We start from the raw sequence: 22890 nt of genomic DNA, 5'->3' as shown, positions 1-22890 counted from the left end.
AGGGGAAAAAGGATTAGTTTTAAAAACTTATACTGAACCAAGCAATGGAATTAACTTTTTTTAAAAAAACAAAACCAAAACCAAAACGGATGGGATTGACTCATTCTCCAAAAAGGGCTGTTACTCATTACAATGACATACACACGCCTACATCTGGCTGAACACACATTCATCTCTGTTGCTCAGCTTTCCCTCATGCTCCTGGTCCATTACAGCCAGGCACAGGTGCTGGAACTCCAGTCAATCCCCAGTCTCTTAAACTCCATCATCCCAGCCCAACAGACACTTCACAGCTGCGAAGGGACAGTCCTTCCCTCACCTCTCCACAGAACAAAGGCAGAGGTGTGGAGAAAGGAGCATGGAGACTCTTCACCACAACTATGGCAAGGAACAGTGAGGGCCTGCCAACAGTGCAACCTCAGCAAAATCTCCTCTCATACAGATATTGTACATTAAAATCCCACAGAAATTTAACTAAGTGGCTAGGATACTTCAGTTACTGCACCCATTCTAATCTTGCCTAGTTAAGAAATCTTTCTCTCTGGGGTACTCATCTCATATACTGAGTTTAGTAGAGTTACTAACCTGTACTAATCATAAATGTCTAAGCTCAGCGTATCCTCATTTCTAGTGGTTCCTCCTCCAAGACCATATCTCTATCTGGTTTGTTAAGAGCCTACCAAGAAGTGGACAACACAAGGTTTTAATCAAATGTAAGCAGTAACAACAGGTTTTATTCAAAACTTCCAGTAAAGAGGACCCACTAGTTTTGGAATAAAGGTACTTAAAGTACTACAGCTTACGTGAATATAAAAGATCAAAGAAGAAAATAAACCAAGCAGTAAAAAAAAAAAATTAAAAATATATATTTTTTAAAAGTTTGAAATAGACTCACATAGGGATTTTGTAGTCCTCCAAACAATTAACAGTTACTAGGTTTGGCAAAACAAGATTCTCTTACAAAATTAAAAGCCTACTTCTGTTACATAAACTGTATAAAACTGCTCAATAGTTAGAGAGCACTCTGTACAATTTTGTCTTGAAATACATAGAGCTGCAGCCTTCAAACTGCAGGTATTAATCATTTCATCCTCTTCACGGGTAAAAGAATTAACTAGCTGCGCAATTGTTTTGGGGGAAAATGAAGAGGCAAAACCAGTCAGAATTAATAAGATGAAGCCACTATAAAAATGAACTGCACAGCAAAACTCAGACCTCAGTTTAAACTAACAAGCTATGTTTACAATATATTCTACATTTCAGTTGTCATTTTCCCTTCCCACTCCCACCTCCCCCCATTCAAATATTCCTAATTCCTTTATGGTCTAAATCTAATTAATTTCTAGACTTTCAAATACACCGTACATACATTTAGCAAAAAACATACCTAACATTCTTACAGCAGTATGGTCAGGACACAATTTCAAAGATTATTACACAGTTATTGAGATTAAACCTTATGACTCTTTTTTTTTTTTCTTTTAAAGAGAACAGCAACCATCAGCTTAGACGAATGGTTTTAAAATGTACTACAGAGAGCCTGCAAAAAGCAGACTTCACCAACATCGGCTCTTAGCCCCAGAGAACACAGGGGGAAACAGCGAGCGCTGAATGTAAGGACGAAAGAGAATCTCAGAGTGCCAGCTACAGGAAGATCCTTCGGGAACTCAGTCCAACAGATTGTGGTTTCAGCTCGGTCGTCCCAGTTGCACTAAGCCCTGCAAATCAACTTTGTAATAGTACGTTACAATGTAAACTAAAATTCCTGATACCAACAGTATGTCAAAGGGGTTGTTCTGTTTTTTTTTTTTTATTTCTGAATCCAACAGTTGGTCACAGAAGTCAAGTATTTTCATGGCTCTTATTCAGCTGTTGCCAGTTCAGGGGGGAAAAAAAAATAAAATCTGTGTGTCTGACTCATACGTCCTTCAAGTACATGCAAGGCTCAATTGTTTCCAAAATGCAGGAGCTTGGGACCTTTTAAGACACTGAAGAAATAGGATTATGAGGAGAGCCCATCTGAGTAAGTACTTTATCCAGCCATTGAAGCGGACCATGAAGATGTATTTCTATCCAGCATGGAGTGCTTGTTACATCTTGGCGATGATATTCAGCTCCCCAACCCTGAAAACAAAATCATAAGTGGGGAAAGAAAAAAAATCATCTTATTTTATAATAGCAAATATGTGAGAAGCATACTTCAATCATCATCTTTCTTACCAAAATACTCTAGCTTTCAACAGTCATTATCAACAGGGTAGCAGGGTGCCAACTATTATCACATTTCAACAAACAAATCTGAATTTAAAAAAAAAAAAAAGAAGAAGAAATTTGGAGGAAGTATCATTGTGAGATCTCTTGATCTCTTGGAATAGAATTCTTTACATTCTTAAAGACATAACCTGTGGCAGTGCAAAATTTCCCCATACTTCACTGCCAGCTGCATGATGTCCCAATAAAGCCTCTGAAGAGGGGGATAATCAAGTCTTCTCTGCCAAGACCAAAAATAGAGCAAACTGGGGGGAAATGCTGCCAAACATCAGCAAATTAGAAAATGAGGTCACAGACTGACATTATGGAAGTGGGGGGTGAGGCATCTGTCTGACAAGAACCAAAGCATCATTCACAGGTATGGGCATGATAAACTGAGCAGCAAGTCAGAAGCTTTCCTTTCTGGAAAAAGAGGGCATGGTCATTCCCCAGCAGGCTATTTCTCAAGTTAAGACAAGATATGTTTTGTTTCAGCTCATACCTGATTCAGTTACAGTAATTATCAAAGATATAAGGAGATATTCAAGCAGCACTCAAAATCATTTTGTAAGTGAACCATTTTTGGGGCAGGTATGGAGACAAGACTAAGACAGCCATGGGTACAGATAGGTCTGCTCTGTATTCACCCCTAATGAAGGGATTACCCAGCTCCCAACACAGGTGGCAGCCGCTCTAAACACTGTGTGCTGCAACATCCAATACGCAGGAGAGGTCCTGTGCAACTGTTCAGGCAATGCTGCCGTGCGGCTCTATAGGATGCAGACCTATAAACAACCTATACCATTTTAAGAACCCCTGTCCTAACACATCTTAAAGTTTCTATCCTCCTGACAAGAAGAGCACTTCAGCATATTACTATCCTCATCTGACCACTTTCCTATATGTGACCAGCCCTTTTATATTAGTACCTATGTTGACACTCACAGGCACATCACAAATCTTGACCTTGCATCCCCCCTAGAATAAAAAGCTATGTATATTATTCTAAATAATTACTGCAGCACCTAATTTGGGAGCTGCCGGTCAAGACAGATTTAGAGGATTATGCTATCTACACTCCCACAACTGCTATAATGACTTACACTGCAGTCCCAGCTCAACTGTCCAAAAATATCACCAAAGAAACAGGAGCATGAAGTTCAGCTGAGCCTCTTACAGACTAGGAGATAGCATGGACTGTAACAATGGTCAAAAGAAGGGGGCAAAAGCTGATGCTACATAATCAACTGGTGGATTTTCCACTTTTAGGCCAGGTAATTAATGACTTAATTATTTTCAAAACTTACTCATACTGTATCTTACCATATCCCACAAAATTAAAAAGACAAGCCCCATAATTCCAGAGTAATTATGCAAATAATTCTATATACATACACAGTTTATACACATACTAAATACAAGAATTCAACTGAAACACTAAAAATTTACAAGAGGCAATTCAATGAAATGAGAATAGTTAACAGACATGATAGAAATGCTTCACAAATGACTACAGACCTATGTGAAGACTTCTTCAAGTCACCTCAAGTTTTCAAAGTATGTGCATCAGATGGACTTTTGTCCACAAAGACAACTTTGTTTCATTAAGATTTGTCTTACACTTAAGGAACATTTTTCCATACTTAAAATTCAACAGCTATTAACAGGTCAATAGAGGGAGGCACTGGACCATTCAAAATCACCACATTAAGAAGAAAGAATTTATTTTGCTTACAAAATTACCTCAAGCAAATTTTCACATACCTTTACAAAACTCATACGGAGAGTGCACATCTTAGTAAGCTCATACACTGTCTCAAAGCCATGATTAACTGACTGAGCCAAAAGCTGAGCAAACTCTTGATTATTGAAAATTTTCAAACTGCAGCCACTGGGGATTTTGCAGACCGTGGTGGGATGGAACCCATGATGGTAGTTGCAGTTCCGACTTTGCACAAAAATACTGCTGTCGCTCAGACACTCAGCATACACTTCCCCACCAACGTAATAGAGATGAACACCTGCGAAGAGAAGGTTGACATAAGGAGATGAGACAAATTCACACTGTGTATCTATTTCTCACGCTCTGTTGCCACAGAAATATGTTTCTGCTTAAAGAGATAAACAGTTTTTGCATATCAGACCATCATCTGTCTGTCTTCAAACTTGGTATTTACTTTTCTGTTTCATCAGTAGGCAATTTGTGCAGAGAGTGCCTATGTACATATATATAATGGAAATGGGCAATTCCTGCATTTTAACACATTGCATATTCAACAATAAACTAACAAGCACTGCAGTAGTTCTGATGCAGTACATTAGATAGCTTGACCACTTGAACTTTTTCTCGTTATATTTATGTAAAACAATACTTGGGAATGCAAGAGGAGAGAGCAGAAACCTACTGCGTAATTTCTAGATACTAAAGCAGCCCCAAGCTTGATTCTCTGGAAAAGTACTGAATGCTGTTTTGGATAGCATGAGTTTTTTCAGTTCACTTTAATTCCAGAAAGCTGGAAAAAAGAAAGTTGCCTTTACGTTCCTCAGATGTATCTGTCAAATGAGGGTACAAACCAATTTTATAGTCCTTTCCCCTTCTACTGCCTGCTCCCTCACCTGCCACTGATGGCAGCAAGCCCCAGAAGAGTGACATACAGGGAACCTTTGTGGAGATTTGCTGTCACCAGGACTCAATTCCAAAGGCTTTGAGAGAAAGAAAATTTGCCTTTTGTGTTTAAAAATGGATTATTTGCTGTTTAAACCTTTCACCTCCCACAGCGTCATGAGTCAGAGAAGTGAACACACAGAATTTAAAAACTAAACTGAAGTCCAGTCAGAAAGCCTTGACTGTGCCCTGTTATCTAAGATTGACTATGTACGTACCTGTGTGGGTACATAAATACTCTCACCTGATCTGCAAAAAACTTATGGCTATGTCTTCGAGTTCGGGATTTACTCCTCCTTCCTCAAAGACTAACAGTTTTACATCATCATTAGTTACACGCATGTGCTTATTCAACAGCATCCTTGTCTCTTCCGCACTCTGCTTCGGTACATATGCAGTTAAGTGCTTCAGCAGAACTCTGCTTGCAGCTGGGTTACTTTCAACAGGAAAATGAATGAGGTGTTAAATAAATATCCTGATACTTGGTAAGATGGATGGGGAGGAAAAGAAGTAAGAAGTATTAGGACTTGAGTGGCACAACACAGGTGTGCTGTACTGCTGAGTGCTGCACAAGTCCTCAGCTCTCCAGACCGAGGGCTTAAACTTGAAGTTCTCTTCAGTTACAATTCTTTTCTCCTCTATGGAGGAGGAAGATATTTCATTAATTGGCACTTACAACATATGCCTCGCTGCTTGGGCATGCTGAACCCAACTGTCTCAGAAAATTTATAGTGTTTTAATAATGTAAACACCTAAAAGATCTGTCTGGCAGGAATGCCCCATTCCAGGGGGCAATGTCAGTTTTGCCTGTCATTTGCATTACAGGTGGTTCCTCAGAGAAGAGGACTGTATTAAGTCAGACATAAACCAGAAGATTTTCTCTTTTGCAGGACGTTGTCACAGCCATAGAAGAGAAGCACAGAATTCCCACTGAAAGAGTAACCAGCCTGTGATAAATGCATTTGGAAAAGCTATTTTAGCAGGTTGTCTCTCTAAATACATGTTAGGATAGCTAATTTATGTTGGAACTAAGGCTAGCTAAAAATTTGGTGCCGAGAACTATAATTTGGATTTCCACATACACCAATAATCAAGATAAATCAAGACATTTCATTAGACAAACTATCTTAAGATGTCATTCCAATTAAGATTATGACAGCCTTTGGGCAATTAAAAATTGATTAAGGGTAAAAGCTTCCTGTAATTACACACCAGGTAAGAACAATACTTTGCTTATACAATCTGACCAGAAAATTACATATTTACCAACACAAGCACTTATCCCATGTACTTGGGAAGACCAGCCTGCTCTTGAGGCAAGTGGCCCAGGTTGTCATGTCTAGGGGAAACACCCCCTCTCCCTCCCCAAACCCAAAAAATGGATGCAAAGATCCAAAACTCACCTTTGCCAATATGCCGCCTAGTGTTCTCAATGGTGGAGTTGCGGTTAACGTTTGAGAGCAGCCCCAAGCAAAATCTGTTCTTGTTGTTTGAAGGATCAGTGAAGCCATCCACCAGGATGCTGGTGGAAGAAGCGTGGAATGCCTCCCCGACGCGATTATTCAGCTCATAGTAGACAATGGAGCACCAATGCTTTGGCTCTTCATAAGCAACTGCCTGAACATCTGTAAAGCAACAATGGAAATGTTACAATCTAACACTGCTGGAACACAGACTTGAGATGTAAAGATTCATAAACCTGCAGATTTTGGCTGAAGATGACAGAAAGATGAGCTGGATAATTAAAAGTGCAGCTAAATGAAGGTTCTTCTCTCTTCAGTTATTTTTGAACTGCTGCATCTTCTACAATACACTATGGTGTGGGCCCAGACAGCAGAGAAACACTGCAGTTATACAGCTCTGCTTTCTTACCGATTTAGTAAATTCATTTCTACTTCAGTTCATTTTACTCGGATACCAAATTACAAGTCACCTTTGTGCTTACCATAAAGTTGTATAGTGACAGGGAGAAACAGCATCACACAACTGCACAAGAGACCATCTGTAACTTTGGGTACCAAGAAGTATAGCAAAGTAGCTTAAACACGAAGTCAGCAGATCAATCTTTCAGCATTCAGGGCATGCACAAATCTTGATCCTGGGCTTCTTGGGGGAAGGGTAGGAGACTTCAAAAACTAAGAGAGATTGACATTTGTCTGCAGAACATGCACGAAGCACATCTTCAATATGAATAGATACTGCTTGGGATTGGAGGCTGAACAAGGGCATAGCGCGCAGGATCCTGACAATTACGCTGCGCTGAAGAGCGGATGAAATGGAGGAAGGTACTATTTAATGAGAACCTTTTATTCATCAAGTGCTACAAAATGCAAAATCTGAAACTGTTCATCACCAAAGGAATTACTTGCTGAGTAATGGCAAGGATTTCTCAGAATGTGGTTTTCCAGACTCTGGTAACAAGAAGCTCCTCTTGAACAGCTCCTAACTGAAGCTGGGAATTGTGCAGAACGCCGACAGAAAATTCCTGGTTCACGACTTCTACCCATCAAGCTCTAGAAACACATGGAAGTCTTGAGGTAACACTTGTGACTGTGCACAGGGAACAATTTATCCAGATGATACCAAAGGTCTTTACGAAAAAGTGCTTCCCAGTGAGTGTCCAACAACAACACGAGCTTCTTCAGATATCTGCACCCAGTGCACATTCTTTCAAGTGCCAAATGCAGCTACAAATTATTAAACTGCCTGCAAATAAAAGGAGGCTAGTGAAGGGATGTGGCTGCTTTGTGTGGTTTCTTTTAAATGAAGGAGGCTATTTATTTTACTGCTAAGCCTAGCACAGTTGGACTTGCTGCTAAGATACCAACTTTGCAGATTAAAGATCCAACTACATGTCGAAGTGCTAAAATGAAAATCAGACTGGTATTATGGGAAAACTTGCTTCTCTGGCCAGAGGTTTCCTTCTCCCAGCCTCAAGTCTTTACTGAAATAAGCCAATTTAGACCAGCGTCCATATTTTCCTCTGTTCACAGATCATACCGCTATGAGTTTTGAGACACGTGCAAAACAAAAAACAAAAAGTCCCTGCAAACCAGCAGTACATAGCAGATACAAAAGGTGGCAAATAATCAAAAGCAGGAGAACACATCCTGTATCACTGTGTAAAACTTTTGAGCATAGTGCCTACTGCTGACCAATAACTTGATTAAAACACTGGTAAAAAGGAGCTGATCTTTCCTGATAGCCTAGCATTTTCTATCCTTTCACATAACTATAAAAAACCCCAACACAATAAAGAATAATGAAAATCAGTCATTAATTATTAGTAAGAAGTTACTACACTTTTAATTCCCATGAAGATGCCAGCAATTATCAAAGCTGCAGCTTTGCCCCAGTTCTCAAAGTCAGGAAGAAATCTTGCCAGCTGGCCATTCTTACAGAATGAATCATATCTCTCTCACACAGATTTCATACTAACTTCCTTACATTTGCTTTAAGTCATGCAGAGCAGGTGCGTTTAGTCTCTCTATTCCCAGCATGGGCCAACAATGGAAATTACCCAACTTCATTGACAGGATGCAGCTTGTTAAATCAAATCTCTTAAGACTAACAAATCACCATGAAGAATACGCTTCTAAAAAGTTTGCAACAAAAATGCTGCAGTAAGTTCACAGTAAAAACTCTTTTACAACCTGCAGCAGATTTTTTTTTTGAAGTAGTGCAATTACAGCATATGTATATGAATAATAAACACATGAAGGCACATATAACTAAGGTTTTTTGTGTTGTTTTTTTTGTTTGTTTTTTTTTTAATGAAAGGACAGAAATTAAAATCCATTGTACTAAGCTACTAGGAGGGAAAAATACTAATAGACACAATTTTTACTCTGAAAAGGTTAAAAGTTAAAAAGCAAGAAAAATGTAAACTCTTTTCTCTATCAACTCTCATGTAATAAAGGAATTCTACAGTACTCATGTATTTTGTGAGAAGGACAAACATGGAAAGGTCTGCAACTAGACTTAAACATTGATAAACGTGCTTTGGGCCAGCAAGGACTATACATACACACAGAATGTACTGGATCAGTGAAAAGTGGAAATGTTACAGACAGGGTTTATCACATGCAAAACTCATTCCACACAGAGAGTAAATAGGTTAGCACAAAAGCTATACAGATTGTTCTAAGAGGGCAAATATACTTCCTGAAACCAGACATCAAGCTTAGCAACAAAACAAGTACAAAAAAAAAAAAAAAAATCAAACAACAGTTAAATTGTTCATATGTTTGTGATCTTGATAATCATTTTGGCACAGCATCCAGCTTGCTGTTCTTTCTTGGCATGGGCCACAACTGTGTAAGCTTATGTGTTCTCTAAAGGGGCTATTTCTCACAATGTGATGAATGCACTAAATCCTTTACTCAGCAGTCACGGCTGGCTGCAAAGGCTTCAAAAAGCAATGTGTAAAAAGATGCCTGTGTCATAGTACATAAAGCAGTATGGGTTTTTTAATACAGATTTTAAAGTCTGTAGCAATGCCACACCTCAGGCAGACAGCTCTGAATTGTGAACCAAGTGCTATCACTGCATGACTCAAAGATGGAACAAAAATGGTGGGAGAGGATGGAACAAAACAAAATATGAAAGAAACCCTCAAACACCCTTATGACCAGGAGAAAGGTAAATTATTAAAAGCAGAACATACTCTTTAAGGACTGAAGTTTAGAATTCAGGACAAAAACAAAATAAGAAAAGACAATTTTCTGAGATGTACTGTCTCAGAGTTAAAAATACAGATATTCCAGTTGCCCAGGTAAAATGTCTCTGGGAGTTTAAACAACTGATAGTATTAGCATCCATCCTCTGATCAAGTCTTTGCTTGGAGAGCTATACTTGACCACCTCTACTGTCATCCACAACTCAGTAGGCTCTATATAGCATTAACTGCATTGTTTCAATAAGTCAACGTAATCATAAGAGAAAGATTCCTTTCCTTGCACACGTGTCATTTCAGCATCACACACAGAAATGTGAAGCATCACAGGAATTCTTTCTGTTTAGTGATTAGTGGAAGTTCCAGATACAAAACATAAAACAACTTTAGTTGTTGAGTTGGTTGGGAGTAAGAAAGTAATAAACCCTGTACATTTTACATGCGATAGCTTCTTGTCTTAAATATTTACATTTATAAATTTTTATCTCCAGATTTACCATTTCATCCCTTACAACAACAGAAAAAACTACATGGTTGGGTTTTTTTTTTTCCTTTTCTACAGCTAAAAATTTCCATAATCAACATACATCCAAAACTAAAACTCAATTATTAAAAGTAAGTTCTGAAACTTCTTTACTCTTAAGAAGCGAAGCAGAGGACAAGAAAGAAGTGTTTTTACCTCCTCTGTGTATGTCAGGGGGAATTGCGGGTGCCATCATGTTGGTATCCATTGGCTGGGAGGTATCATGTGTCATCTGATCTTCCGGAGGCAGGTAAGCCGGAGGGGGAGTATCAGCTAAATATAGAAAAGGCACAGATACACAAGTCCTTTCCTCTCTTTAAAGTATATATACATATCCACATAAACACTTCTAGCCTGGAAATGCTTCCAGCCTGACTCAGCTATAAACTGCCACCCACCAGAAATCTGAGAAAGCAATCCCAGACCTTGAATCAGGAAAACAAAGAATTACTGTGCATATTAAGCACAACTACACTATAAACGAGTCACTCCCCCCCAACAAACCACAGAAGAAAGCTCAGCTATGTTTCCAGCCCACGTTTTTTGCAGGTTGAAAGTGCCGTATAGACATTAAGGCACAAAGAGGTCTCAGGACTGGGCCAAGAGTAGATATTGAATGTGGTAAATGTGAACAGGAGTTGGAACAAAAACTTCTAGTTTGAACTTTTCTGTTTCCAACATGATTCTATCAGCAAAGTATTCAAATATCCCAGATATATCCAGGACCTTATTATTGTCATTGAGAAGTATTAGCTCTACTTCCCTAGATTGGGAAGAGTAGAAAGTGTTCAGGAACACAAGTTCTACAGAAGTAGCCATCTGGGTCTGGAATTTATTTGTCAGTGTCTCTTACTGGCCGTACTGCCCCATTCAGGATTGTATCACTAGCCTAGAAGTAGCCTGTGCACAATGACCATACTCACTACCACACTGCTTTCAGCCCTGTTTGAAGCACCCCAGCCAGGTACTCATGTTGCCCTTCAGTTGCCTATTCCACTTCCGGGAAAGGTTCCCAAATGGCTTCTTAGAAGCTGCAGGAAGTTGCCGATGTCACCATTTCCCAACACACCAGAGGACACTCTCCTCCAAATCAATTGCACAGAGGTACATGCAAGAGAAACCCTTGCCTGATCCCTGCAAGCTTTCGCTGCAAAAGCTGAGATTAGATTACCACTGTACTATCTCTGGTGAACACAGCTGCTGTTCATCCCACATTTACTTCCATTACTGAGAGCATGAATTGCAAACTACCACAGCAAATAATCACAGGGGCCTCCAAAACCCTGAAAACCAAATAAGCATCAACCAAAGGCAGGTGAATCATACCACTGCTTTGGAAGTTTTGGGGTTTTCGTGGTGGAGTTTTTTGTTTGTCTGGTTGTTTTTTTTTTTTTAAGAAAACCCATATATTAATGAAATCTATTAACTGCTTATTGTTTAGGAGATACTCTGTTGAGAGCTTTACATATAATGCTGGCAGGTACCTTGCTAATTCCCTCACTTGGATACCCTCAGTTGGACAAGAGAGCAGCAGAGAAAGACAGATGACAACAGGACTGTATTAAAAGCTTAACAGAGTTAAAGCCTTGCGTTTTACTAAGCCTTAAATGTTCGTGTGTGTGCAAACATTATGTTAGCGATGCACAGATAGGGAAACAAGGTTGTAGGGTCACAAGCAACAAATTAGCCAGTATCCAGAAAGTTTTCAAGATCTCTGAATAGCTGCCTTGCTGCCTTTTTTTTTTTTTTTTTTTTTTCCAAAAGTCAGCTTCTTCCCCCATTAGGGCAAGACGGACAACTGTCCAGAGCTAAGCATCAAGGACATCAGTATCTTGACCTCTCCTCTAATTGAATTTCTTCACTGACTTGTCTTTACAGGCATGTGGACAGAACAGACCCTCAAAAGATCAAGTGAACTTCCACAAGTCAGTGTTCAGGAAGACCTTGTTAGAGAAGCCTTTATCTCTGCTGGAAGAGCCCCAACCACACCAATCCTATTTAAAAAAAAAAAAAAAGAAAAAGGAAGGAAAGAACTGGTTTTGTGGCAAGTTTTCACACTGTTTAGAAAAGCCAATACAAACTCTCTTTCCTTCCCTCCTGCCCCTGCAAATTCAGTAGTCTTCACTCACAAGAGAAACATTTTAGAGAAACAACTATCAGCAGCAGAAATCTATGGATGTTTATTTCATGTAATAGAAAACAGATTTTCACAAGTCTGCCACTTTGTTTACACACGCCCTCCCTCAGCCCCTGAAGAAAACATGAAAACAGAACATGAGTAAGCATTTGTATGGAATCCTAGAATTTAGATCAAATCTGTCACAGACTGCTTCTGCAGTATTTTTATCCATCTGCATATAAAGACCAAAGACAGACAGATTTTTCTATGGACATCAGTCAACAAAGAAAGGCTGTTACTTCTTTGACTTTAGGAAGTAAAACCTGCCTGAAGATTTCTGTTCAGGGCCTTAAGGAACTGTTTTTCAGTTGAAGTAATTTGTTCCTTGAAATTACATCATTATGTGAAAAAATTCTATCAAGTAGCAATAGCATGATCCCCTTGAGAAACATCCTTCTTTTTCAGAACTAAAACCTTGTGCTACATTTATGATGATCTCTTTCCTAAGCAAGGATGGTCTGTAGCATTACACTTCTTGTGCATTAAACACTATGCTTTCTAGGCTAAACTGTTTTGGGGACCAATTTAACATTTTGAATCCCTCCCCCTGCCCCAGAAGAGTTTTACTGTAACGTTTTGTGTTTGAAAGAGGCACAATATTAAGCCACTCAATATCATTACTAGATGAAGTGATTACACAGTCTTTATTACCTTACATCTCTCAGCTGCTATTGAACACAAATGTTGGCTGATAATTTGGTGTTATTAAGCAAAAAAATCATGATACCAGTGATGTGCAACTACCTTCTCCCTTCTGAAGGGAAATCGAAGTTGACCGTACCTGGCATCTGGAAAGGACTTCCCGGGTCTGAGCTGGCTGGAGAATGCGGGTAGGTGCTACTGCTGCTTCCAGGCGAGTTTGGATAGCTGCTGTTGGGTGAGTGAGGAAACGGGTGACTATTGGGTTGCTGAAAAGAGTCTGGGAAAGTAGCATTGTGTGGCATGTGGGGCTCGTTTTGTCCCAGGTTGCGGAACTGGGCCAAGAGGCTGTGCTGGGGATTGTACTCGCTGTGCCTTGGAACCAGCACCGGAGGAAGGACTGGAAAGGGAGAAAAAGAGAAAAGCCACAGTGTTAGACTCAGTTCTGAAGGACTAGGCTATACAGGGAAAAAAACACTCCACATTGTTCCTCCCCTAGGGCACATTCCCATCTGTCTTAAAAACAAGGTAGTCAAATCTAGGAGCGCATGTCTAAGCAAGAACTCTTTTCCTTATATCCGGTTACTGCATAGCTTGAATTCATAGTGATCATGCTAGCTACCTGGTTTGCCAGATGGGAGCTTGTTTTCACAGAGGGCCAGTGAAGAAAAGCCAAGAACAAACCGCAGTTCTGCATTTTATTTTTATTCGCACAAAGAAATGCTGGGAAGTAAGCGTGTTACAATGCTGACATGCAGTTCATTTTGCTGCACTTGTGATCCTGCTAATCATGTAATGGCCTGTAACCCAAAACCTTGCTAATAAGGACAGATATTTTTTCTGAAGACAATACTAATAGGCCTTGAACTCAGCCTGGTTCCAACAGCTGTAATTTTATTTTTAACCTGGACTATGTTCTTACAAGTTAGTATTAAAACAGTTATTAACTCTTCAAGTCAGTTTACAAAATGTGCAATTTAAACGAAATTATGTAGTTCAAAACAACCAACTGAGCAGCAATTGAGCTTCAACTATAGGCTACTATGGGATCAGAGAAACACACATCAGAAACTACTAGTCTCACCACACTCCCAAAGCTTCCTCACCAGCAGGGAAACAAAGGTCTCTTTTTAACTGGGAATATGAACACGATACCAGATACACTAAGATAAAAGAATCAGCTCTTTTTCCAGTGCCTCAGCTTCTATCTTTGAATGCCTCACAGCAACACCCAAGCCACTCAAAAGATTAAAAGCTAGTCTTGTTATAGATTGAGATTTTTGGGCGATGAGGGGAAGGGGAGAGGGAGATCCGTGAACAAAATAGTGGAAGTGAAATGAAAAAGTTATTCCTTTCCGCATCTGCCTCCCTTCAGCACCTCCATTTTCCAGCTCCAGCAGGACTAGAAGAAACCCCCCAGGATAGTCTGCCTTCAAGTGAGGGTGCAGAAAAAACACAAAAAACAGTGAAAGCAAGCCAGACTACCATTCCCTCTCCCCGAGACTCCTGCCCTGTCCCCAGCAGCAGGTGGGCACACAGAAGAGGAACAGGAGCACGTATACAAAACAAGCCTATGCAGACATAACTATCACTCAGATTCAGAAAGGTGTTTTGCAGACAGCTGCTTCACTAAAAGGCTGAATTACAAACTAATTGCAAAAAAAACCCAAACATCATCTTGCCAAGACAAACAGGTTCTTCCAAGACACTGGGGCATCTTTACTCTTCCAGCACTCTCCTTACACAAAAGCATTCAGATACTTATGTGAGCATCCTCAAGTCCAAGAGTACCAGGACACTGCTCGACGCATAGACCAGGCCTGAGGTCTAGGTGTTTAAAATGGATATAAAAGGATGCCACACACAAAACTCACTCTCCATTCCTAAAGCAAGCGACAGATTAAATAATAATTAAAAAAAAAAAACCACGAAAAAACCCCACACCAACAAAAAAAGTAGCAGCAGGTTTCCCTTGCTCTTTTTCTTTTTGCACGTGCCTAAGAAAGAAATTAAGCCACCAGATTTTTTGCCCGCTAGTGGCATTAATGCATGATACATTTGATCCCAGAAATCTTCATTGACCATACACTGAAAAAAAAAAAAACCCTCACTACTGAAATTGAGGCTGCCTGTCAGAGTCAGAAGCAGGTTTTAAAGATTTAATGACATTTCACTTTCTTAGAGTGGCCTCACTGAGATTCCAACAGATCTCAAATATTTGAGATGAGGCAAATGTCACCTCTAAGTAGATTAAAGATGTGAAAATTTTAACCAACTCCACTTTACAATAAATATACAAAGTTCCTAATTATGGCATTTTCTGAAACAAAACACATTCATCTGCCATTCTACAGAAGTTCTCAATTGCCAAACACCCCCGGGGAAGCTGCATCTCCCTTGACTGTGCAGACTGTCCCTTGCCTCTAACGCAACCATTCTCACACATCACTGGAAAAAGTCATTAAAAAAAAAGTTACTCAACATTCAGGTGGACATCACAAATCCCCTCGTTCACAACACGGCAAATATCAACTCCAATCTCTCAGAATATTAAGATCTCTGAGAATTAAGCTTGTTCTGTTAAATCTAGCAGTCCTTTTGTAGTGAGGTCAAGCACTATTTAATTGTCATAGCCAACATTTGCTGGGCTAATAAATTACCAGTGAAAAAAAGTAACAATGAGATCATGTGTTAAAAAGTATTTTCCCTTTCCTGTCTTTATGATTCTTCCTTACTTTTCCAAGCATTAAAAACACAGCTTTCCTATCTCTTCCTTTCCTATGGATGAAGGTCAAACCATTAACTTTCCTGAAGTTAAGTTGTGCAGAAAGTACATCACCCACCTTTCCCAACCCCTACCTCGCATTAAACAATGACACACATGACATCACAGGAAGCCACACGATTTATAGCATTTTAAAATAGCAGAAGAACAGGATATTTTCTGTATGTTTTCTGTAATCAAAATAAAGTAGTGCCAGATTTTCCCAAGGTATAGACGCATGTTTTCTCTTGTTGGGCAGAACCACTGGTGAAGTTTAGAAGGACCTGAAATAAGAACAAGTCTCTTCTTCCCAGCTCCCCCTCATGCAAACCTAGACATTTTGTCCAACTACTTCAACCTCAAATGATGAAATGCCAACTTCTTCAAAATACACATAGAAAAGGGGGAAGGGGGGAAAAGAATTCAACTGATATTGATACAGCACAACTATATATCAAAAGTATCATTGCAGAATTTCCTTTGAGTGCTGCCCCTAATTCACATCCTCCCTGCATGCATACAACCTTAAATGAGGAGGAAAAGCCCTGAAAGGCCACGTTAGGTGGGACAGGGACTAGAGAGCTCCAATTAGTCCAACTCCAAGACAGTCACTCACTGCCATAACCTGATCTCTCTGCAGCTCATGGGCTTTTTGCAGGCTAGCCGCTCCTACCGGAGTCACAGAGGAGTTAATCTGAATGCTATTCACTCAGGAGTGAAGATGTGAGCAGGGACTGGGCCCTTTGCAAGTATGGAAGGATGCCAGGAGTTCAAAATGTAAAGGGGGATGCATACCCTTCTTGCTCCCCTCGCCCCTGTGTAAGGTGCTGAGCTTCTGGTCAGGTTGCAGACCTCAACCATATGGAATAACAAATTACTGAGGCTCTGTACAGCAGGGGAGGAGGCTGATCTCTGTTGCAGCTGCCAGCTATAATTGAAGGGAAGAAAGCATGAGAGTTATTCTGTGCTAAGCCAGCACACCTGTTGCTATAAAATAATGAAGCAGCACACATCTTTGCCGTGAGGATCTCTGCAGGTCACTGCTCTAACCATTTGCAGCCAGAATTTCTCCCTTCCTCTTTACCTTCTTCAGCAGAAGGGAACACAGATACAAAAAAATAAGATTTTTTTTTTTAAATTATCATGGGCTGCATATATTTAAAGGAAACATACTATTAAATACACTGTTGTTTTAAAAAGCTACTGCAACAGATTTGCAAATTCAACCTCATTAAAATGGTTAAAACCAGTTAATGGAGTAGAACCACAAGTCATCCGACAGCTTGATTTCTGTACTTTCTCAAACACCAGATTAAAAGGTTTTACGGGCTATACCACGGCTAAATTTTGCTCCAAGATTTTGTGTCTATGTGGACCTGGAGTTGAGAGTTAATACATGACTACTAGCAGTAATGCTACTAGTAATGGTTGAAGAGGAAGACAAACCACCTAGAAGCCAAGCTGGTATGTTTGTGGAACTGTGGCTCAGAAGAGATACACTACCTGTCAAGACAGCCTGGGAATCGGGTAGCTTATTTTTACCATGCAAATAATACCCAGAGTATACCTGCACCAAACAAGTGGAGCTGTATTAAAGAAATTACAGCTACAGGGCAATTTCACCCAAAGGGCTATTTCATTTAAGAGCCAAGAATACCAAAAATATAGAAGATAGACCAAAGACAAGCTGGCTGTTCAGACAAATGTTCCAACTAACCACACCAAGAAAGAAATGCTTTTATGAAAATGTAACGGTTGCCTTTGAAGAGTGCTACTGATCTCTACTCTTTGCATCTCCAGCATGCCATCCTCTTCTTTGGAAAACTAACAGGTGTGCTGTCCTAGAGTAAAGATTTTCTTGGTTTTCTTTTTCTGTTTATTTTCACCTTCCGAAGATAATGATTTTAGCAAACATAGAAAGTCTCCCAATTTATGACTACAACTTCTTTTGTTTTTTAAAGTTTCTCTATAAAAAAACCCCTCTAACCCAAGCCAAAGGACCTGCTGTACTTTCAGAGTAGCATATTTTCGTCCAGATGGGTTTTGGTTATCTTACACAAGCTCAGATGACAGCTAGTTTCCCTCAAGAGCTCATTGTTTTTGCAAGTTACATGAAGATTTGGGTACGTATCTTCCTTTCCATGTCTGAAAATTGAAAGACCAAGTAATGAATTACAATAAGGGGCCACATATAAGAAAGCAGACTTTGATCATCTTTCCTGACAAAGTAGATTCTACTTCTTCTGTGAGCTTTATAAAATTAAAAAAAAAAAAAAGCGCAATTGCTGCTGCACTTTGTGCTCTTAAAAATCATGACTTGGTCGACATATGCTCTGTAGAAGGGTTTGTACAGGCTTATACCACAACATGGCTCTCAGCCCTAATGAAGACCTGAAGGCACTATCATTAGACAGTGCACTTTAATTTCCAAGCATCATATAGCTGTATTTTCATATGAATATATGCAAAGCCACTTATGTTTTACTAGAAAAATAGAACTGTGGGTTGGGAAGGAGGGAAATCCTCACGCAGCAGTTCATGCTATCTGGAAATGGGTATCAAAATGGGGTGGGGGGGTGGGGGCAGAGGAACTTGTGGCTTGTACTCCACGCTCTAGATAGAAAATCCTGCAAAGATGAAGTTGTAAGAACAACAAAGAGTTAGGAGAAGAAGAAAGAAAAAAAGCAAACCACCCAACAACAAAAAACCCCAAAACACAGCAGCAGTGTTAAACTAACAAATTTCAACTCTCCTACAGACTCCTAGCTTAATTTCCTGCCTTTGAGGCCATGGCAGCTGAAGCTGGCTGTGGCATCCTGGTGAGCAGCCCAGTCCCACGGTGGGAACAGAGCAGGTACCAATGCACGCTCAGCTGAACGTGCTTAGCTTTGCTTGCCAGCTGTAGCATTAGAGAGTCAGGGAAGCATGCTGACTGAAAGGTCTTGCCAAGATCTTGCTTGTAAACAAAAAATTAATAAATGTTGTGGCAAAAGCAACCTCTGAGGATCTAGCTACTTTATGTTGTTCCAATAGCACCTGGCTTAAGCAAGACTGTGCTATTGGCTGTGGTAGCACAGCTTTGCTTTACTGTCTTCTCAAAAGCAGAGACACCAGCCTTTTAGACTTCTGCCCCAAACCTGTGTTCTAGTAATTACAAGTGAAAAGGCTCAATAATAGCTATTCAGCAGCCTGTTTTGGGGGACAGATGGACAAACATGCCGGACTTTCTATTCCAGGAGAAATCCAAGAGCTGTCTTGTTTTCTTAACTCTTAATTTTATTTTGCAGTTTCAGTAGACACCACAGGTTGATTTGTCATTTTACATAGTTACAACTGAAGACTTGCTTTACTGGCTTTACTTTACATCAGACATCTGGTCTAAATGCATTTGGCAAGTAATATTAGTACATTTCCTGCATTACAATATTCAGCTAACATTAGATTTTATTTGCGGATGCTCTGATAAGCTAACATTTTGATTAAACTGACATTTGTCAAGGCCAATTTCAGATTTTAGTACTAATTGTATGCACATTAGTGAAGGAGCTCTTGTAAGCGGATTTGGGGGGAGAAACAGTCCTGATATGGGAGGAAGTTACAGTGTGATAGCGTATATTAACTCAGACATTTACACAGACCAGAGTTCAAATTACCTGTATGAAAGCCGCAGTCACCATCCTACTGAGTAGGTGAAAACTTGGAAGTCTGGTCTTTTAAGTCAGATGAAACATCTGAATCTGGTTAATTTTAAAGAAAGAAAGAAAAAAAAAAAGGACACCAACATATCCTTCTTGACAACTTATATCCCTTTATTGCAGTTTGTTTTTCTGACACGTGGTGAGGTTAGACAAGGAAAACCCTGCCATTAGACCATTCCCTCCTTTCTGCCTCCCTATTTCAGTTCCTCTCCCCCAGGTCAGTTCTGGTGGGGAATTTTAGAATCAAATTCTGCAAAACTGAAAAGAAGAAAGTTTTATACTAACTTGCCAAGCAAACTGACAGTTGCTTGCTATTTTGGGGAACCATCCCATAATTGTGCCCACCTGTTGTAGCATGCTATTTTTAAAGTTACACCCAACAGCAGCATTACACAAGTGACATGGCAAAACTCCTCAGCAACACCACCCTCCCTCAGCCCCAGCCTGCAGAGGTGCAGAAATCCTGCTATGGAAATCAGGCGGGAACAAGGATTTTTTTCTAATTTGGTTCTACATATTAACTCTGAAGGGACACACTGGTTTTCCCCTCCCTTACGTCCCCTGGAACAGCTTCCCTTTCGCCTTCAACCCGCTGGCCCCTCTCCCCTGTTATCCTCTGCCAGGCCTGGTGCTGTGGGAGTCGGGCCAGCAGCTGCTCTGCTGGGCTCCCTACAGCCTGGGCCATCAAAGCTCTTCCATCTGGCCGGAAACATCGCGGAGGCTCTTGCCCCAACCCCCCTTCTCCCAGGTGCTGTGGGCTGGGAGCCACCAACCAAGCGCCAGGACCTCAAAAAGCCCAGCCAGGCAAGCTTGCGGTCCCAAAGGGACTTGCAGCTTACTCCCAACTTCTCTCTCCTGGCTCCAAATTTGATGTGGACAGACTCACACACCTGCCAATTCGACAGTCCCAGGAGCTGCATTTGAACCCTGTCACTTGCTGAAAGCAGCATTAGCAATCTGACAGGGGACCTGCTGCAACAGGCTGTGTCAGGTTTGAAGTGCAGGGGGAGTATGCTGTGACAGGTTTTTAAAGACCCTCTTCTCAATCTACCCTGTCTAGAAACACTTTGGGAATATTAATTTTATATGTAGTGATCCTAGGCCAGTTGAGTACAGGGGGATGAGATGGGGATGACTGACCCATTTAATTTTTCTGTAAAGTACCTAGAAAGAGAGAGCTCACAAGTATGACCAGACCAATATACACAACCAATCATCCGTGTGATTGCAAACGGCATTCAAAAGCTCCTTTAAACATGACATATTTTTCTTTCACTGAGGACCAGAGTTGCAGAGCTGTACAGGGGAGCATTCAAGAAGCATTTACTTCAGGACTGTGAGAGTCTAAACCTGCCTTATCCAGGACTTCCACCATTTCAACCTTCTTTCTGCATCCCTGATGCCTGCAGTAGGTGTGCAGCCTTATGGAGACTCACTTAGACCAAACAGCAGAAGAGATCAAAGACAAATATGAAAACAATCATGTTAAAGTCATAGGTAAGGAGTCCACGCCGGGAGCAAAAACAGCATGACACACCTAGTGCTCTCCTCAGAGCCTGGGGACCTCGCCTGTACTTGTGGCAAAAAGCAGCTATACTTTTAGGTAAAATGTTTCTTGCCAAAAACAAGCTTGCTGAAGCAGACATCCACTTTGAATTCATGGTTACAATGGGAAGGAACATCACAGTCTTTAGGTAGAATTGAAAATTCAACCATTCTAACAGTATACTTGTCTGCATCACAAAAAAGCAACTGCTGCTCATCCCCTGATTTGGGTGGAAGATTGGCACCATCAGCTTCATAAAGCCCCTTGATGTAGAGCAGACTGCAGCCAGCTCTCCAAAGAAGAGAAGCTTCATAGAGGAAAATCATCCAGCCTTTTTTATGTATGCTTTATTGGTAACTGCAAAAAACCTGAACCAGTGTAGTTATTTTCTGTTTCCAAGTGGCTGTGCTAATGGGCTGATCCACACAAGTAGAATATTTCAGTGGATGGATTGTCTGATTCTGGACTGACCAGTTTTAGTACCTCCTGGCATTGCACGCTTCAAGCAAAGCAGAGCATCAGTAAGCACCTCCAGAAACAAATATCGAAAAGTTCACAACTGCATTTCCCAAGGTAGGTTTAAAAGCTCACTGAGATCAATGAACAGTAGGTTTCTCCTGAGCCTGATCCCTGAGGAGGTATCATCAGATTCTGGACACTCTCAAGAGATGGCATTCAGTTGAAGGGCAAGGGGTGGCCATTTACATAAACACTGCACTTTCAACCACTATTTCCACACATGAAGCATAAAAGAGAAGTTAATTCCTCTTTTGCCTTCTTTGTAACATATTAGAAGCTCAATCCTCTTTAACCTAGCAAGCTGATGAGCAAGGACGCTTAGCAGAGGCAAACTAACACAATTCTGCATCAGATGGAACTGAAAGCTAGTGTTCACTAGTACTATGAGAAAATTAAATACTCAGTTTCTTCATCTTCCTTCCTTTCCTTTAGCTAAGGCAACAGAACTGAAGCTCCTTCCCTAAAGCCACATTAGAGGTGTGATTTATTATTTTTTTTTAATAGCAGCATCAATTTAAGCACCTCTTTATCCTCCCTGCTCTCTATCCCATTCCTTTTGTTTTGCTGTTAGAGCAAATGGGATCCAGGCTTAAATAAATAAGAAAAAAAAATTTTTTCCCCCCTAAATTCTGGAGAACATCATTCACCTGAGCCCCCTGACATAACTGAGGACAGAGGCAAGCAACAGAGGCTGTAGCTTCACAGAAACCAAAGGAATAAAAGAAGGGAAAGCAGTATCTCTGGAAGGACTTCAAAATGTCATTTCACACATTCTCCAGCAAAACCTGAGAGGTTGTATGTGACTTTTTCCTCAGAGCCTCTACATATGCTCTACATCTAATTATTTCTCAAGTCTTGATCATACTTAAGGATAGTCTCAAGTCAGGTATGAGCCTGATTTCCAGGTATCTCTAAACCAAAAAATAAAACTGAGGAGAAGAAGCAGATTCAGCCAAGTGAGCACACCAATTCAGCTGAGCATGCCAGTTTTTAAAAGGCATCAAGTTCAGACCCTGCCCTCCTTAATTAAAAGCTTTGCTTTGCCTTGCCAAGGGAGAAATTTGACAGCCACTAACTACCCTGCACCAGAAATAATTCTGCACACAACAGATGTACAAAACAGCAGCAGTGAGCTACTGTAACACGTTTTAAGGAGATATTTCTTCCTGGCGGTTGAGTACAAGATTGTATTCCCAACCCCAGCAACAAAACAGCCTATACTTTCTCTCATTTCCCACCACCTCCACTCCTTCCCATATGTCATCTGTAGGGCTGTGTTGGTACAGATGTTCCCACAGCCACGCCACGAGCCACAGCGCTGCTCTGATCAGCCTGGAAGATAACACAGCAGGGAAGGGAAAAAGTGACTGCGATCTGGTTCAGCACGAGGCCACGCAAACAGCTGTGCTGGCACAACACAGCGAGCAGGAGC

General features: G+C 40.6%; 1 protein-coding gene across 3 annotated transcripts in view; it reads right to left on the bottom strand.

Moving 5' to 3' along the window:
• Positions 1-714: 714 nt before the first annotated feature.
• The window catches only part of SMAD1 (SMAD family member 1), a 48438-nt gene continuing 26262 nt past the window's right edge, over positions 715-22890 (bottom strand). For all 3 annotated transcript variants that reach the window (XM_074823749.1, XM_074823752.1, XM_074823750.1), the window contains exons 3-7: positions 13074-13331; positions 10270-10386; positions 6319-6540; positions 4015-4271; positions 715-2124 (exon numbers count right to left, since the gene is read on the bottom strand). In XM_074823749.1, the coding sequence (XP_074679850.1) occupies positions 1981-2124; positions 4015-4271; positions 6319-6540; positions 10270-10386; positions 13074-13331 (998 nt within the window). In that variant the 3' untranslated portion in view covers positions 715-1980. The remainder of the gene's footprint in view (positions 2125-4014; positions 4272-6318; positions 6541-10269; positions 10387-13073; positions 13332-22890) is intronic.

Source organism: Strix aluco, chromosome 4 (genome assembly GCF_031877795.1).
Source record: "Strix aluco isolate bStrAlu1 chromosome 4, bStrAlu1.hap1, whole genome shotgun sequence".
In the NCBI taxonomy this organism is placed as follows: domain Eukaryota; kingdom Metazoa; phylum Chordata; class Aves; order Strigiformes; family Strigidae; genus Strix; species Strix aluco.
Note: the sequence above shows the minus strand (reverse complement) of the source record. Positions and strands in the feature narration are given on the sequence as shown.